Source organism: Euprymna scolopes, chromosome 1 (genome assembly GCF_053919585.1).
Source record: "Euprymna scolopes isolate OS-2025 chromosome 1, ASM5391958v1, whole genome shotgun sequence".
Classification (NCBI taxonomy): Eukaryota; Metazoa; Mollusca; class Cephalopoda; order Sepiida; family Sepiolidae; genus Euprymna; species Euprymna scolopes.
In genome coordinates this window covers 69,225,082-69,245,253 of record NC_136482.1, presented here as the reverse complement: position 1 = coordinate 69,245,253, position 20,172 = coordinate 69,225,082, and the positions used below count along the sequence as shown (strand labels likewise).

Sequence of the window (20,172 nt, the reverse complement as noted above, 5' to 3'; positions counted from 1 at the left end):
AAAAAAAACATTAAAGAAATTACCACTGGAAAAGCACTAGGATTTGATGGAATGTCTGCCAAATTATTGTGATTTTGGACATAATAGCTTACTAACGCAATCCATGCATTCATACTCTTAGTTTGCCATGTAAATGCCGTTCCTTTTTCTTAAATCGCCTGATGTTATGAAGGCATGTAAAACATTTGGATTTACGTTACAAAAGTAAAACCTCCTATTTTTAAAGAGCTACGAAGGCAGGGGCAGTGCCATGAAAACGAACAACCTTATTTTTCTATGATACAAACTGGAAAACTGCAAAAATTCCTGCATAATAAAATCCGGGAATTTTATCAAAGAAAAAGCTTATTATTTATTAAGCACACGTTTTTACGATTCTGTTACAGCGATCAGAAACTTAGACAAATATAGAAGTCACATCAAGTTATTCAAAGGATTTCATCAAAATGGTATACGGAGAATACTTAGCATTAACGGGAAGACGCTCACGCCTGACACTGTTGTTCTTGAACGATCAAAACGCAACAGTATAAAAATGAAAAGCATTCAAAATGAGATGCGATGGACTGAACACCTTGTAAGGATTGAGGACAAAAGATTCCCTAAACATCTATTTTATGTCGGGATAGATAGTAGGAAAAGACCAAAACATATACCAAGAAAGAGCGTGTTATGACAAATAACTTGAAATTACATTAGATGGATGTAAATAACTGGAAAGCCTAGTCGCAAAAATCGATTAATAAAAAAACATCATAAAAAAGGTGTGAGGATTTTGAGGGCGGCATGTAGACCATGCTGTCTTGAACCCTGTTTTAAGGCAGGATGAAAATATACTGTAAGTGGATTTTTAAATCATCATAAATTACACAAAGACAGAGCCGACAGTTTATGAAGCGGCTAGAACAGCACGACCTACAGTGCTAAGTTGTCATATTTGATATATAATCTGCACATCTAACCTCTGTGAATAGTCCTTGGTTGTTTGTGTTAAGATTTGTTTGGGTGTTTGTGTGTAAGATTTGTTCTTTGTTTCGCTTTTTGGGGTTCTCAATTGGTCTACCGGTATATTTTTCGGCAATTGGACCCATTTGTCTTTAAATTGTAGTGGGTATTATACAATTTAAAATTTATTCACGTTAATCTCATCGATTACAAACTTACCTTTCAGATTAAAAAATTTCTTATGACTTTTATCGTCTCAGGGATTTGTTTTCAATTATAACGTTCTGTTAAATTGTTGAATTTAGAGTGTGGCAATTTCGTAAACGTCCGCAGTTTCTCTTAATAAAAGAGAGTTGTAGTAGCCTCCTACACCAAAGTGACACTGAACTTACATTGGGGAGATTAGGCAAAAAACAACAAAATATTTTTCACTTTCGAAATCATAAAAACATTTTTACACTCTAAGCCTGAATTACGTCCAGATAAATTATCATTTCATTACTTTTCATTCAGTTTGTATTTGACTACATCCACGCCCGCTTTGTTTGTTTTTTACTTTTTTGTGTGTCAAATAATTTACTCAACTGAAGTAGAAATGTCCTCTTTATTATATTGCCTACGAATATACTTATGTGTTATATATTGTTTTTTTTTGTTTTTAATATAGTTGTTTTTGTTTACTTCTCTTTTCAAGAATTATTTTCCACACTGCTCAGACATTAACTTTTTATGTACTTTTTACCTTAGCACCAACTACATTTCCTTTAAACTGACGATTCTAATGAATATGACAATCTATTTTAACTTTGGCGGAGACAAATAGTCTTCGAGATATAATGACATGCATTATGCACTGTAATTGACTTTTCTACAAACGCGCGATAAAAAATGTACTTCTCTCCGCATGACATTGCCAACCGCCCTCACTTTTTTTGTTTATAATCTTTGCGGATGGGTATATTGGCAACATGTATAAAGGTTGAACATGGGGCAAATACTTTGACAGTCCTCCATTCATAAAATGGGGTGTCTATTCCGAAAGCTGTTCTTACAATGGTGAGGTTAGTCATGTCTATTCCATACAACGTTCTTAACATAAGGAGGTTAGGGGTTCCGAAATTCGTTCTTAACATTATGACGTTGGGGATTAGCCACCAACAACAACCGTAGTTTATTTTTTTACGAGGAAGGGGTATACTTCAACCGGGCACCGCCGGTAAATGGGTCCTGCTTGTAATAAATAATTGCCCTGATTCTTTTTGTAATTCCATGTTATCCTGAAATATATGAGTAGCGGTGCATAATGTTCTTGAGAAAAAAATGAAAGAAAAACATTAACTTTCCTATCTACATTCAAAACATAGGAGATTTTTGTTTCCTAGAGCGTGACGTATTTTTTACTAGTAAAAACTCTGGTGGTAGTAGTAGTAGTAGTAGTAGTAGTAGTAGTAGTAGTAGTAGTAGTAGTAGTAGTAGTAGTGAGTACATCCCAGTTTAAAAAAACTATATACAGATATATAAGTATTGTGATATCCTTACAATAATTGAGACACCCTGTATGTATATTTGTAAAACATATGCTTTTTAAATAAAAACCGGTTTTTTTATATTTAAATAGAGCGTGACTCGTTGCCTTAACCTTGATAAAGTGTACTTCATATAGTCATTCAGTGAATGTTACCGATTTAAAAACTTACAATAACATAAGTTAGTTGTGAGTGTGTATAGGGAGTCGGCATAACTAACACTGACCTTAACATTGGTTCCTAAAGATATAACTATGCAAAACATACAACAAGAAAATAAATCACTCATGAAACTGCATAACTCCGCCTGTATGAACCAGTTTTATCCAGGCTTTATTTTTTACCATATTGTATGAAGTTTACCATCGAAACGCCAGGCCGTACACAAAGAAAATCAACAAATAATCGTAAGTGAAGCAAAAATTACGTAAATACTTGTTTTAATGTTTTTTTACAAAAGAAATTGAATAAATGGTACTAGTGTTAATAGAATTGTAGCGCCCTACCCAGAGGTTTCTTTGTTTTCCGCGTATCCCCATTTCAATCCATTTACTTAAAATTCTATAGTTTTCAGGACATTATTTGAAAACATTATATTATAAATAAGTTGTGCGTGTTTAGAACATATTTCAATTTTCTTTTGAGAGGTTTTACTATGGATTTCAAACTATGGAATATCTGAAAATGTTTTCTTAATTCTTTCTCTCCGATAGGTTTATACATATTCGAAGCTCAGAGTATTTACGCTCACTTTCCTCAAGGATCCATCCTGAGCTCAGCTCTCTTCCTTATCTCCATCAATGATCTCCCAAATCATATTCTAATTTTATTCGTCAACATATACCCAGATAACACTAAATTTGAAAAACACTTCAAAAGCCAGCAATGACCGAGATCTCTCTGATTCTCTTTCTCTTCCGTCCTTAAGCATGTGGTGCAATGAGACAAAAGGTCGCTAATTAAGTTTTATGCATTCCAAACCAAGCTTATATCTTTCCACCGCCAACACTCTGGTTTCTATTTGGTCGCAAAGAAGCATCTTGTTTTGCCATGCTTCTGGGACTGAGCTTCACTGCTAACCGGAAATGGAAGACTTGCATCAAATCTGTTGCCAAAGTCGCTGGCAAAATGATCGCGTCATAGATATTCTCTACCTGTATAAGAGCTGCACACGTCTTAAAATGGATTATTGTTAATACATCTGGGGAGGAGCTGCTCGGGGCAAATCATCCTGACTTGACAAATTATAATATCGTCTTTGAATATTTGTAGTTGATGTCCTACTCTCCTCCCTGCAAGCTTTATTCTAGAGAAGATACGTTGCGACCTCTATCGTTATTTTCATAGTAAGTGCTCATCTGGGCTTCAATCTATCATCTCCATGCCAAACTTTCACAACAAGCACTCGTCTATCCACAAAATCTATCAAACATTTCCCTCACTCTGTGTATGTGCTTAAATCTAAAAGCATATTTCAGGAACAAATATTTTGTCTTAGAACTGCTCGCGAGGGAAATTCTGGCTGGCTGGCCTACTTTCCACCTAACTACAACTTGGTTGTCTTCAAGTCCAATTCAAACAAGTTCTTGTTGTGCTGTGCCTTTAAATAACTAAATTCAACCCAATTTTCACTATTGACGATTGTTACGCTGTTTCAGTGACCACCTTACACTCATTTACACATTATCCCTGAGTGGCGTTCGGGCCTTAATAAGATTTGATCTCCATATAACACACACACACACACACACACACACACACACACACATATATATATATATATATATATATATATATATATATATATATATATATATATATATGCGTGTATGTGTGCGTGTGTGTGCATTCTTTCTGAGATTGCTAACCTCCACGTTTCTCTGGCTGAGATACTCTATATACCCCTAGCATACCTAGCGAGGACGCTCTCTGAAATATTTCTTCCATATTTCTACTATTTTGCAATTACGAAACAGCCCAAATATCTTCTCCAAACTTTCGGAAACCCTGAAAACGCTTTTTCCTAATTTTACCACTTTGAAATTTCTGAATCGATCTATATATCTATAAAAGTGAGAATGTGTGCGTGAAGACACTTCTCAACCTATATACTCAACGAACTTTTTATATACACACTTGAAATTTTATATATAGACATGTGGAAAACTTTTTAACTCATTTTTTATTCGGAATAAAAGGGGTTTGAGGGGTCAAAATTGAAAAATTAGTACGTAGATGTTATCGGATTTTTAAGTATGCTGTTTCACGAATGCGCATGCGTGAATAGTTCACATTACACATTACTATATTAAGAATACGTAGTTTAGAAACATCCTTTAAAGATCGTGCCATGCTGGTCTAAGGATTATCGTATTTGACTCACCGTCTTTAGGTTTAGTTTTGGTTTTTCTTTCAAACTCAGCTCGAGTATTTTTTTCTTTCATTTTTTTACTTACAATAAGTGAATCGTTTAGATAAAATACTCGCATGCACATTTCCCAGTTTCTGTATTAATTAAAATATAATATTATGCGCATTTTACGACCGGGCAACGCTGGGTGGTCTGCTAGTTTATATATCTATAAAAGTGAGAATGTGTGTGTGTAAGGACGCTTCTCAACCTATATACTCAACGAAATTTGGTAGATAAGGTATTCAGATAATTATTTCCTGTTTTGACAGAGTACAAATTCGATTTGGGAATCAAGTGGAGTAATTTCTTCTCTTCTTCCTTATTCTTCTCCTAACAGAAGAGACGTTGTTAGTTTCTCTCTCTTTCTCTCTCTCTTTCTCTCTCATATATATATATATATATATATATATATATATATATATATATATATATATATATATCAAATAAGATCTTTGACTTACTTGCAGTTTCATCAAATACTTTTGCATGCAAAATCGGATCCCGCATTTTGTTAATTCCTACCCTCTGATGAGAAGGAAAGTATTTCTTCGAAACTCCGCGGATTAAGGACTATCCACTTATGTAGTGTTTCCTTTTCAGATTAAATATGTTTTTAACTCTTTTTCAAAGTGTTTTTAACATGTTTTATTAACTATTTGCTCTTTTTATATATATATATATATATATATGTGTGTGTGTGTGTGTGTGTGTGTGTGTGTGTGTGTGTGTGTGTGTGTGTGTATGTATATATATATATATATATATATATATATATATACACTTTACATATATATATAATATTTTTAAATAAATATTTACAATAACGTCATTGTATGAATACTTAACATAATTAAATCCTTCTTAAATAAGAGAAGAATCCAGGTTGTCCTCGACGGTTGTACATCTAAATAATATGATATAAATGTATATATAATGTGTACCTCACGAATCTATCTTTGGACCTTTATTATTCATAATATTCATAAATGATAAAATTGTTTCTGAGATGGGTTTATTTACTGATGATACCACGCAGGAGGGGAAAACAAAAGAAAATATCTGAGGAAATGTCAGAATCACAAGAGGAAGACTTCCAATCTGTAGTGAAATGGGGATAAAAATGGATAGTAACAGAGAAAGATGTGTCCTAAACCTAGCCGGAAAACACAGATTGCAACTTTGTTAAGTACACTGGAGTACGAGAAGACTTTAAACAAAAGACAAGGCGTTATTCTAAAGCACCTGTAAATAAATATCTGTTGTTTCAACTGAAAAATTGTGAGCCGTATTCTTCTCTTGTCTTTATTTCCTTGCAACTGTCTGCATACAACGTGTGGGTCTCAAGTGTTGACATATATACGTTACGAGTCTCCACACTAACGTAATGTACTTGCAATAACCCTTATCCCTGAGTGGCTTCCGGGCCTTGATAAGTGGTGATCACTGTGTAAAAAAAAAAGAAAAAAGTGTTTCGCTACGCATGTGCAAATATACATTCATACGATTAAGTCGGTGAATTTTTAAAGTTCGATATGCTTGTAGATTTCACTCAAATGCCAGCAAATAACGCTGGAGAGCTGAAAGCACACAAGTCACATTTTTCTTTTAAATTTTGAAATCAATACTAAATATTGATTACACCATAATAATCTATAGAGGATAAAGACAAAATCTGCATGAATATTTGAGCATATTTTACAACCGGGCAATGCCGGGCAGTTTGCTAGTATATATATATATATATATATATATATATATATATATATATATATATGTATGTGTGTGTGTGTGTGTGTGTGTGTGTCTTTTATTTTTTATTACCGTTTTATCTGTTTGGTTACATATGTTTCGGATGTTGGACCGTGTTTACGATCTAACAACCTCGTCAGACCTTACAGAAATGGTTGGTTAGTATTAGGAAGAATTGTTTTTAGGAGGAATACGGAAAAAAGGAAGGGGTTGGGGTAGGAGATAATAGAGGGGAAAGCAGGTAATGACAATATTTCAGTTTTGAAGTTTAAAGTATATTAGGTTGTATTGTGTGTGTGGGGGTAGCAGATTCAGGTAGGCTTGGGTGGAGATATGTGGATATAGGGAGGGGGAGGGGGAGAGAGGATGGTAAAGAGAAAAGAAAAAAGAGAGGGGGTAATGAGAGGAGAGGGGGGAAGAGTTTAAATGTTTGGGTTTTAAAATTTTGACTATTTTTTTTCTGTTCGATAAGGTATATTAATTATGTGAGAGGGAGGGAGAGAGAGGGGGAGAGAGATAGATGGGAGGAAAGGGAGAGAGACGGAGAGGTAGAGGGAAGGGGATTAATATGGCTGTCATTTTTGGCAGTTACAGAGTTACGTGGTCGTTGTTCATTTCATAGTGGGTTGTTTTTAAACAGTTAAGAGTTAATACAGATGTTGACGCACGCATAAAAGCGCATAATACATATACATACATATTACAGACCAATGTGTAGAATAGTGTCTGTAGGTATTTAATTATTATAGTAAAAAATAATTATATATATATATATAATTATTTTTTACTATAATAATTAAATATCTACAGCCACTAGTGTTTCATCCTTTCGCGGGAATCTTCAGTGCAGGGTGTCACCATTAACACCAGTCGACAGATTCGAACTCGGCAACTCGAACCATCACTGGCTCGATTAGCAAAGACTGTATCTATTCAGCTATCATTAACCGCGTGAACTAACGTTGAATTTAAACATTTTAAATTTTTAAATGTTCTTTATGTCAGTCAGACAGTGATGTTAATCGTTATTCGATGATCTATGCATAAGAGCTAAACTTAATTCAACTGAAAGTGCTCAACGATAAGAAACGAGATTCTTAAACGAATAATTATTTTTTTACTATAATAAGTATATACCTACAGACAGTAGTGTTTTATCCTTTCGGGACTCTTCAGTCCAGGGTGTCACGATTAACACCAGTCGACAGATTAGAACTCAGTTAGACGAGCCATCTCTGGATCAATTAGCAAGGACCGTATCCAAACACACACACACACACACACACACACACACACACATATATATATATATATATATATATATATATATATATATATATATATATATATATATATATAGAGAGAGAGAGAGAGAGAGAGAGAGAGAGAGAGAGAGAGATTATTTGTTTTTGTTTTTGCGAATACGTTCTGAATTAATTCAATTATTTACGAAAGTGCATTTTACCTAAATGCGAGTTGGGAACGATTTTCCTTATATTTTAAAAACAATATGTGTGTGTGTGTTTATTTGACGACCGCGCAACACCGACGGTCTGCGATCATATATATATATATATATATATATATATATGTGTGTGTGTGTGTGTGTGTGTGTGTGTGTGTGTGTGTGTGTGTGTGTGTGTGTGTTTACAGTCTAATCTGCTAAACTAATGGACGCATCATTATGAATTATAAAGTATACTCTAAAATACAGCGATTCATATGGGCACTTTTTTTTAATGTTAACATTTAGAGACTGTATATGTATTATATCTCTAAAAGTGAGAATGCGTGTGTGTATGAGGACAACTCTCAAACTATATACTCAACGAATGTTTGATCTTCAGACTTCAAATTGATTAATTTCCTTATATAATAGGGCATTGAGACATGTGGAAAACTTCAATTGGTTTTCTTCCGGAGAAAAATCTGCTTAAGGTCACAATTGAAATATTGGTACTAGGAGGGGGGTCATCGGATTTAATTTGTTTGTCAACTGTTTCCCGACAGCTCATGCGGGAATCGTTCACATGACAGTTTCCTTATGCTAAGAATAAGTAGGTGTGAAAACATTATTGAAGAACGTGACAAGCTGGCCTAGTGGTTATCGTACTTGAAACGATATCTTTAGGTTTTGATTTTGATCTCAGTTCGAGTATATTTCTTTTACTTACAAGAAGTGAACTCTTTAGAAAAACAAACATGATACTCGCATGTCTCAGTTTCCTTCTGTTTTTTTACTTCATTTTTGCCCGTAACGTAACGTAATGTTTTGTTTTTTTTGCCCGTAACGTAACGTAATGTTTTTTTTTTTTTGCCCGTAACGTAACGTAATGTTTTTTTTTTTTTTGCCCGTAACGTAACGTAACGTTAAATTCCTTATTTATTCCTTCGTTTTATACCGGGAAACACCGGATACATCTGCTAGTATATATATATATATATATATATATATATATATATATATATATATATATATATATATATATATATATATGTAGGTATTTAATTATTATAGTAGAAAATAATTATATATATATATATATATATATATATATATATATATATATAATTTTCGGAATTTGAGATAATATATAATTATTTCCATAGCCAGACAACGTCTTGGCTCTTGTGCGACGTTGTCTGGCTGTGGAAATAATTTATATATATATATATATATATATATATATATATATATATATATATATATATATATATATATCATAAGACCACTTAAGATCGAATTTTTTATAAAACAAATTGTTGAAACCATTGCCAAAAGGGAAAATATGATGGAAAAAAATGAAATCTGCTTCATTCGAAACCTTAACCCTGATCTAATAATTATTTTTTAAAAAAGCAAACAATTTCACCTGGTCAAAATGATAAGACCACTTTAATAAAATCGGCTAGTTTTGACAAAATGAATACGAAAAGCTTTCTATGTTACTAAAAGCAACTTGTTAGGTGATAAAAAAAACATCTTACTAAATTATAAATGGCAAAAGGGAAACCATTATCAGAGTTTGAGAGAGGAAGGGTCTTTGAGCTTAATAGAGGTGGACTCTCCCATAGATCCATTGCGAACGAAGTGAATCGTAGCAAAACGGTCATCACAAATTTTTTAAGAAATCCAGATCAATATGGGTACAAAAAGAATCCAGGTCGAACAAAAAAAAATAATAACCCCATCACTGATCACCGTATCAGAAGAAGTTTTAAAAAAAAACTCCAGTATGAGCTCAAGTCGATTGAAAAGCCAAACAGCAGCAGAATGTAGTCCTAAAACTATCAGAAGGTATCTGAAAATGAAGGGTTTCAATCATTTAAAGCGACTGCAGAAACCACGTGTTCTTAAACAGCACAAAACTAACCGACTTAAATATGCCGCCAAATACCAGACTTGGGATGAAGAGAAGTGAGAAAATGTAATTTTCTCCGATGAGAAAAAGTTTCATCTAGATGGTCCAGATGAATTTCAACACTATTGGATTGATAACAATTTGCCCAAAGAGACTTTTTCAACTCGGCATAGTGGAGGAGGGTATTTAATGATCTGGGGTGCTTTCTCGTCAGCTGGGGCCCAAAAGTTGCAAGTAGTGAAAGGCCGGAAAACATCATTGAAGTACATTTCAATGCTTGAAAATGCTTCTATCAGGACTGAAGGTCCACGTCTGTGTGGAAGAAATTGGATTTTCCAGCAAGACAACGCTGCGATACACACTTCTCGACAAGCACGAGAATACTTTTCTTCAAATAATATAGTATTGTTAGATCATCTAGCATGTTCTCCGGACCTCAATCCCTCAATCCCATTGAAAATCTTTGGGGATGGATGGCAAAAGAAGTGTTAAAGGATGGAACCCAGTATGATTCGATAAAGGAACTTTCTGATTCAGTTTTCAGTACACGGGATAAAATTCCTTTGCAACTGATAAAAAACTTAGTCGCAAGCATGCCGAAGAGAATTATTGAAGTAATTCGTAATAATTGAGGCTCTACTAAATCCTGAGACCCTATTTAGTAATTCATAATTGCCTTTTGTTAGATAAATTATCAGTGGTCTTATCAGTTTGATCAGGTGAAAATGTTTGTTTTTAAAAAATAATTATTTGATCAGGGTTTCGAATGAAGCAGATTTCATTTTTTTCCATCATATTTTCCCTTTGGGCAATGGTTTCAACCATTTGTTTGATTAAAAATTCGATAATATGTGTAAACGCTTACTTTCTTAAGTAGTCTTATTACTTTGACCAGGACTATATATATATATATATATATATATATATATATATATATATATATATATATATATATATATTTATATATATATATATTTATATATATATATATATTTATATATATATATATTTGTATATATATATATTTATATATATATATATATATATATATATATTTATATATATATATATATTTATATATATATATATTTATATATATATATATTTATATATATATATATTTATATATATATATTTATATATATATATATTTATATATATATATTTATATATATATATATTTATATATATATATTTATATATATATATATTTATATATATATATTTATATATATATATATTTATATATATATATATATATATATTTATATATATATATATATTTATATATATATTTATATATATATATATATATATATATATTATTTATTTTATAAACAGCTCATTATAATTTTTTGAATATATATTCGTGTATTCTTCATGATTATCATAGGTATATTATTATTATTATTATTATTATTATTATTATTATTATTATTATTATTATTATTATTATTTTTAATAATTTTATCATTTAAGGAGCGCATCCAAATTTCCACGAGCCATTAAAAAGCTTTAAATATAGATTAAATACACAAAATTACTTGGAGAAAAAATTGCTCTAATTTAAATTTTTAATTATGTTATACATATTTAAAAGACTCGGTGCGCGCGTGAGCACCAATAATATGTGTGCACTAGAAAAAAAAAACTATTTCACTTATTATTATATACTACAGAGTATGCTAGGTAGATTTATTCCGTTTAGTGGGTGTCAGCGAAACCTACCACATCCACAAAACCTTTAATATTAAAAGTAAAGTTAATTCTATATTTATCGCTTATAAATCCGCCCAGTTACCGGTATTTTACTCGTATCAATGTAGACCACTCATTTTTATTTACTATATCCGCAAGAAGTAAAAAAAACTTCCTGATAAGTTTGTGAGTATCCTGAATTTCCCTTCAATTAAAAAAATGAAGGTGCGCTGACTATAAATTGCGTGCCTTTGCTAAATTGCGTACATTGTCTGGCTTTACTGTCAATAGATCAATTGGCTCGTCTGTTCTGTGTAAAAGTAAACTTTACTAATTCTCATCATCATGAAGGTGCTTGTAAGTATAAGACGTATATTTTATACTTGAAAGTTTCAGCTAGTTTTCTCCCTTGTTCTAACTTCATTCATTTCATCTATCAATACGCCCACAGTATTATTTGATAGTGCGAATATAACGCCAATTATAGTCGCACTATTAAATAATGTTTTCTGTCGGGTTTATTTTATTTTATCTAAATCAATTCTTCTTTTGTTATGTGTAATTGGGCATTCCCGAATCTTCACAATGCAGCCTTTTATGTTTGTTTTGTTTTTGTTTTTAACTTTTCTATTTTTTTTTTTTACTTTTCTGTTTGTTTTAACTTTATTTATTTATTTATTTACTTTTCTATTTGTTTTTTGTCCAATACAATGTTCCAGTTCCACTACTTAATAAAAACTAATGTGTATATATTTGTCTATTTATATATAAATATAAACCCACCCTTGAATAATTTTAAAAAAAAAAACACTGGGCGAAATCTTTTCCAAATTTTAGAGGAAGGGAAAATTCAAATATCAAGTCTTACAATCCTGGTTGTTTAAAATGGATACGATGACAGATTTATTAGTCTATTTCTAGTTTGAAAGTTTGTTTAGTTATTTTATTTATTTATTTATTTATTTTTTACTTTTCCGATTGATACGTTTATTTTTATTTAAACATTCCAGGTTGAGACGTTTTTTCCGATTTCGATAATCATTAATATTGGAAACATAAATTATTTTTAAAGAAAATACATTTAGGAAATTAGTTAAGAACAATTTATTTTTGCTTTACATGCGTGATCTATTTGTGTTAAAAATGTAATTTTCAATTACTTAAAGATTTATATAAATGACTACTTCTACAATTGTCTTCCACGAGAAAAAAATATTCATATTATTTAAATTTCATCAAAATAGAATAGATTTAAAATTTTAAGGGATGTTCTGGCCACATAGCCCTATTAGTGGTGTATTTAAAGATCCGGAACTACTTCCATCGTCTTCCCTGTGAGATTTTACATAAGAATACACTTTTAATTTTATGTGAATTTTCTCATCTTTATTTCTATAGGAAACACACAGACATTGATAAATATTTTTCTTTAAAAAAATTAACTCATCTAATCTCTTATTAACAATTGGGTCTTTTATATCCGATTATCAATCAATATGCAAACCATAGAATTAAAGGCTTTCTTGTCTTTTCTCTTAACATGATATTTATTATTCATTGTTGATTAGAAAAAAATTAAAAACTAAAATGAAAATTCTTATACGGTATCCATTTAATCTGCGCGTTTAATGATGAACATGATATTTCAAACAAGTGTGACAGAGCAAATAAAATGAAGGTTTAAAACTTTACAGGCCTACGAATTTTAAAACAAACGTGACAGACCGACGGACTTACAGAAAAACTGGAAGCATCTAAAATTTCATCATATTGATTTTCAGGGTTTTTTTTAAATAAAATAATTATGGTTTTTAAACTTTTATTTATGAATATGTTTCTATGTTTAAATTATTAACCCATGTTAGCGTAAAACTAGTTTACTTTGTACAATAAAACTGCTAAATCTAGTTGGGTGCGCGTTATTTGCTTGCAAACAACTTTTACGTGTACTGATTGTACAAGATACTAAGTCAAATCTATTTGCAAACTGATGAAGTTGAACTGGTTTCTCATTATGTACTATATACTTAGTGCATGGCGTAATCACGTTGACACACCGGTTTTTATTAGATCACTGAAGTTAAGCAGCGTCGATCCAGGTATGTTGGTAACATTTGGGAATACAAGGCGCTCTTAGTAGAAGGATCTCCACACCTCAATACAAGAACTGCAAAAAAATCTATTATCATCCTGATCAGGATATATATATATATATATATATATATATATATATATATATATATACATATATATATATATATATATATATATATATATTCCTAATTGGTATAATAGCTAAATATTGGGAACCGTGGCATTTTCTTTCCGACAAAATAAATTTCTGAGTATTTGTTTTGCTGCTTCAGCTGAATTATCTTCGAACAGATTGATTTCCGCCTTCATCTATCTACTATATAATAAAATGGTTGCAAACATTTCTCTATGAACCAAACTATCCTTAGTTTGCAGCAAAATATGTCACATACAAATTTATTAAGTGTAGACTTTTAGCCACTATCCTATGTAAATTTAGAACTTCATTATAGAGACATTTACTTGTCATAAAATCCTACATTCCATCCTAGGATAAACATCACGATCGCAATATCTACAAAGGAAGTAATGCCGAATTTCCCCTCTATTTGTAAAGTACTCCTACCGCCACCACACTTCACCGGAAGGAAATATACGCATTGAACAGATATTGTGTTGCACTCTTATTAGCTGGTTCATAAAATCATAGAAATAACATATTAATTCCTTTTTCCGATCAATAAATGAAACTGTCTCCCCACACTAATTCCGCTTAATTCGATTGGCTGAATAAGGAATATTTTTATATTCCAGATTAACGGTATTAGAATGTTAAACGAATGTTATTTCCAAAATCTAACATGGCGTCCAAATGATATTTTTCCCTTCTGCGAAATTTGCTTCTTGGTACTTATAATCATCATTACGCATTATAAAAAAATATATATATAATTACGAACAAAAGATAGAGGGATAGCGATAGAAAGAGATAGGTGTACTACCAACTCGTGTCGATATTTTCCATCGTGCTCCGTAAATTCGTACCCATGCTCGCTCTCTCTCTCTCTCTCTCTCTCTCTCTCTCTCTCTCTCTCTCTCTCTCTCTTTCTCTCGCTCTGATAAAGATATTATTCAGCCGTGAAATGTTTGTCTATATGTCTCTGCCATCATAAAAATTGAAACGACTAATAAAGTGAGAGAGCGAGAAAGAAAGAGACAGAGAGCGAGATGGAACAAGAATTGCTGACCAAAAGTAAGAGAGGGGTAGAGAAAGATAGGACACATGTGCTAACAAATGGTGTAGATATTTTCCGCCGTGCGCCGCTTATTCGCACCCCTCCTCTCTCTCTCTCTCTCTCTCTCTCTCTCTCTCTCTCTCTCTATCTCTATCTCTATCTCTATCTCTCTCTCTCTCTTTGTCTCTCTCTGATGTAGAAATTTTCCACCGGAAATGTTTGTTTATATCCCTTCGACATAATAAAAACTTAAACAACCATTACAGTGAGAGCTAAACAGACATAGATAGATAGACAGATAGATTGAACGTTTGTTTTACTTCATTCAAATCTGTAGCTATTAAAAAAGATTTTTTTTAAATCTCCACTTAGTCGCACCTACGATTCCCCCCCCCCCGCTCTCTCTCTCTTTCTCTGTGTGTGTATATATATAAAACAACTCTTCCATAGCGATTATATTCATTTTTGGTTTCATTTTATTTTGCTGTTCCTTGAATTTTTATTTATTTATTTTTATTATTTTTCTTGTGGACATTCTTCCTCAATCAATTCTGCTTCAATCACATTACACTTTTGGGAGGGGATCAATTTTTACAATAGGTCCACCCACATACATTCCTTTTACATGACGTTTTTCAGACCTTTTGGGCTACGTGAACTTTGAAGGTTAGTAGTGTCTATTTCGAAAGCCTGTCTTATCCTGGGAGATTTCGCGGTGTTTATTCTGAAAGCCGTTCTTAACATAGCATTAAAATGTTTTTTTAATTAATTTATTATTTGTTTTTCATTAGTTCTGTGGAATACTTTTACATTTTTCGCCGATTAACTACGCTTCATCACATTTTGGGGGAAGAGGAACAATTTTTTACATTAAGTCAACCTCCATTATTTTCTTTTACATGAGGCTTCTATATCTTCACGACTACGTCAAGTTGGGAAGTTGGTAGTGTCTATTCCGGCCGAAAGCCTGTTTATTCCGAAAGACGTTCTTAGCATGACATTTAAATTATGTTTAACCTACAACAACCAGTTTCATTTTATATGAAGGGGGGATACTTTCACCGGGCAACGCCGGTTAGCGGGTCATGTTAGTTTTATTATAAAAACGAATGACGTCATTTCCATTGGTTACTTCATTCCTAATATCTGGTATGGTATTCGCCCTGAACGAGGATCCAGTTTCCACCGAAAGAAAAAGTTTCTAGGGATCATAAAATTAACATGCGGTCTCAATTTTAAAAAATGTTCGTGTTTTTTATTTTTATTTATTTATTTTCATTAGTTCCCTTCCATTCATATTCTTACATAAACTCTGCAGTTGAATTCAAATGATTCTCTCCCATCGTATTCTATCAATGCTATCCTAATGATGCTGGATTTACTTATCATAACTTTCTATCTATTAAATCAGTAAATGATTATTGCAACTTTTTTGTGGGGCATTAGTTGCACTGAGAAAGATTTTTTTCGGAATTTTTAATATAACTAATGCTCTCATCTTCGGTCTAATTCTTCCAACATTTCGGCCTATGTAACCTCTGACTTTCTTCAGGTGTCTTGTCGAACTCTGGAATCTCTATGAAATTTCGAACTGAACTATTTAGTTAATCCACGAAGTTCGTTTATCCACATTCTGTCAGGCATGACTGTAGAGAAGTTTAAAATCGTTCTTAATTCTATTATTACAGAGGATTGAACATGTAACTTAAAATCGATTATTACTTACCATTATTCGTTGCACTACGAGTCTGCACGATCCCTGTATCTCTAATAACTTTTATATTGTATTTATCTAGCAAAATATTCAATTTTATATTTTGTAATGCATATAAAAAGGACGCTTTGTATCTGACAACTCTAATTATAGATATATATATAATATACAGTTACATTATAAACATGCCGTATTTTCTTAAAAGATTCATGTTTTGCAATACGCAGTTCACATTAAAGCTAACTGTCGAATTACTAATAAATTACATGAAAGTATAAATGTTATTCTACTACACTTTTGTACTGTTTTAATGAGACAAAAGCACGATACTAATTAATTAAATTTGCCTTACAGATAAGTTCGTCTGCTGTCGCTTTGCTGTGTGGGATCGTTTTGCTTGTGTCAGGAGTTCCAGTGTCCAACAAATGCCAAGTGCCAACCAATCTGAACGCTCACTATGAAAAACTCGCTGTGGCAACGTTAGGAGAAAAACTATCACCAACGGAACCTATTAAGATTAATGGCGACACATCATGCCCGAAAAGTTTACCAACCACCGGCGAAACAAAAGATCGATCCACCTGCCCCTGGTATACAAAAGTCGTCACTGATTCTACACTGTTCCCGTCAGTTCGAACGGAAGCCGTGTGTCGGTGCCGAGAATGTATTGGCTCTGATAAACTGCATGGTTGTGAAATGGTCTACAGCGAGATGAAGTTCCTTAAACGCACGCCTATATGCGTGGATGGATTGTACGTCTACGAACCTGTCACAAAATACATCCCACAAAGCTGCGTGTGTGCCCACAAGAAGATAAACCAGAATCCAAGCGATGAGGATTCCGATATCTAATAGATAAAGGAAAATCTTCCAAAACATCTCCTTGAAACTGATAGTGAAGACAGCGATGTTTTCATTTTAATATGGAAAATATCAGTTGACCATTATATGGTCGTGCAGCGTACCTTAAGACTTATGTAATGAAACCCTTATGATTATATCCAATATACACTAATCTATAACCTATATATATTTATATGTCTATCTACCTTTATTCTATCTATTCTTATACAACATAGTATTCGCTTTTCCGCTGTGCTATTAATAACTTTTGCATTGTATTTATATATCAATGAATCTATTTTTATGTTTAGTAGTACATCCAAAAAGGACGCTTTATATTTATCACAGCACTATTTATATATATTCATAATATACCTTTACGTTATAAACATGCCATATTTTCTTAAATAAAACGTTCATATTTTATTAATATTATTACTATGTGTATGTGAACAGTGACGTTTCTCGATATTCGATTGCGTTTAGAGAGCACTTGTTTACGATTGGAAGATGTGCGTTAGTAGATGACGGTGGGACATAAGCTTTACACAGGCGATAATTATTTTGAATGCATTCAGCGCACATGCCATCATTGGTATATAGGATGTAAGCAATGATCTGTTTTTTATAATATTATCGGGGGTGGGGGGTTATTGAAAAAAAGCAGTAGTACGGTATCAGGGACATAAACTTGAAGAGGGTCTAGTTGACATAAAAATGAAGATAAATTATTTTACATTGCAGTTAATGTTTTTTTTTGTTTGTTTTTTTTTAGAAAATTACCTTCGTATATTAACGAGTATAAAACGAGAAGCCAAGTTCTTTCACTTTCCATATTTATTTGTCTCCCAGCGAAAGTAGAGTTAAATATAAGATTGCTTTTTATTACGTGGAAATTTAGTCTCTGAAGATGAACAAAATTTTAAATTGCCTCAGTTTAGAAAGATTCGCGTTTCTCTAAGCGAGTACTGAAAAGAGAATGTGTAGTATCAGAAGATATACTACACTGTGCTCCTAGCCAAAAGGCCAAGAAGGCGATTTATTTTTTCCCCAAAATAAGTATATTGCCACTTAGACGAACAGGGGACTGTGGGAAGTTGTGCGGCGAGATGTCTATTCATATAACATTTAAACTTTGCAGATTATGATAATCAGGGAAGCAGGAAACAAGAGAATTCCAAAATCTAGCAGATAGAGGGATGAAACTACAAGAGTGTGAGACTTTTCGGCTTCTAGGGACCTCAACATTAAAGGCATGGGATTTAGTCGGATGTACGCACGTTGGATGGTGTGTAAGTGCTATGAATTGATCGGAGAACATTTCATTAAAATTTGCACAGGAATGCAATATTGCAGTGATTGGACAGAGTTTGGAGCTTGACCTATTATATTTAAGACTTTTTTATGAACCTTGTGTACGAGTGAGAGACTAGACATGGCCTAGCCCATACGTGACAACAATACTTCACGCACGTCTTTATTTAGCATAAATTTTGCCGACTTCAGTAAAATAAAAAAAATTAAAAAAAAAAAAAAACACAGAATGGGGGTCTAGAATTATCCACTTTTCTACTCTAAAACCATGTCAGTCCGCAGACTAGCGCATTCACTCAATGAGGTTATCCTATTAAAATCATACGGGGTATTTTTAATGATTTTTTTTTAGACAATATTTTTACAATTTTATGAGCTTAGAAGAAATGGAGTATCTGAAGCACACAAAATAAAGAAAAATGAAAATGACGAAAATAAAATAACAATTTTTTTTTACTTTTTTCAAAATAATTACCATGATGCTCTCTCTCTCTCTCTCTCTCTCCCACCGTCTCTCTCCCTCTCTCTCTCTTTCTCTCTCTCTATCTATCTATATATATGTATATATATATATATATATATATATATATATATATATATATATATATTATTATTATTATTATTATTATTAAAGCATCATGGTAATATCTAGATGGTATATAAATATATATAGATATATGTATATACATGGTATATATACAATATGTATGTGTATATATACATGGTATATATACATGATATATATACATAAAAAACATGTATATATACGGTATATATATATTGTATGTATACACTTATATATACATACACATTTATATATATATATATATATATATATATATATTGTATATATATATATGCACATGTATATATACGGTATATATATATTGTATGCATATACTTATATATACATACACATTTATATATATATATGGTATGTATGTATATATATATATATATATATATATATATATATATATATATATATTGTATGTATACACTTATATATACATATACATTTATATATATATGGTATATATATATGCACATGTATATATATACAAATGTGTATATACACACACACACACACATATATATATATATGTGTGTGTGTGTGTGTGTGTGTGTGTGTACATAACCCCTACATTGTAAATAATTACTAATCAGCAATTTTTCATATTTTCGACTTTTTAGATACTTTAAATATACAAAGCTTATAAAAATATTGTAACCATTTCTTTAAATAGTATTTCTGCTTGCTTAATATAACCCGTATAAATATTTTTTAAATATATATTTGCCGATTTTTAAACTACAATCTTGATTTTCTTTCTAATAC

At 31.8% G+C, this 20,172-nt stretch overlaps 1 protein-coding gene across 2 annotated transcripts; it reads left to right on the top strand.

Moving 5' to 3' along the window:
• The first annotated feature begins 2,589 nt into the window (after window positions 1-2,589).
• On the top strand, window positions 2,590-19,375 carry LOC145283503 (interleukin 17-like protein). 2 transcript variants are annotated; one of them, XR_013868621.1, is made up of 2 exons: window positions 2,590-2,878; window positions 17,031-17,168. XR_013868621.1 is itself a non-coding variant. In XM_080132339.1 (2 exons), the coding sequence occupies exons 1-2, from the start codon at window positions 12,039-12,041 to the stop codon at window positions 17,526-17,528; spliced, it is 510 nt and encodes a 169-aa protein (XP_079988465.1). In that variant the 5' UTR covers window positions 11,841-12,038; the 3' UTR covers window positions 17,529-19,375. The 2 variants fall into 2 exon arrangements, 1 of the variants encoding a protein (XP_079988465.1); XM_080132339.1 differs by lacking the exon at window positions 2,590-2,878 and adding an exon at window positions 11,841-12,050 and having other exon boundaries at window positions 17,031-19,375.
• The last annotated feature ends 797 nt before the right edge of the window (window positions 19,376-20,172 follow it).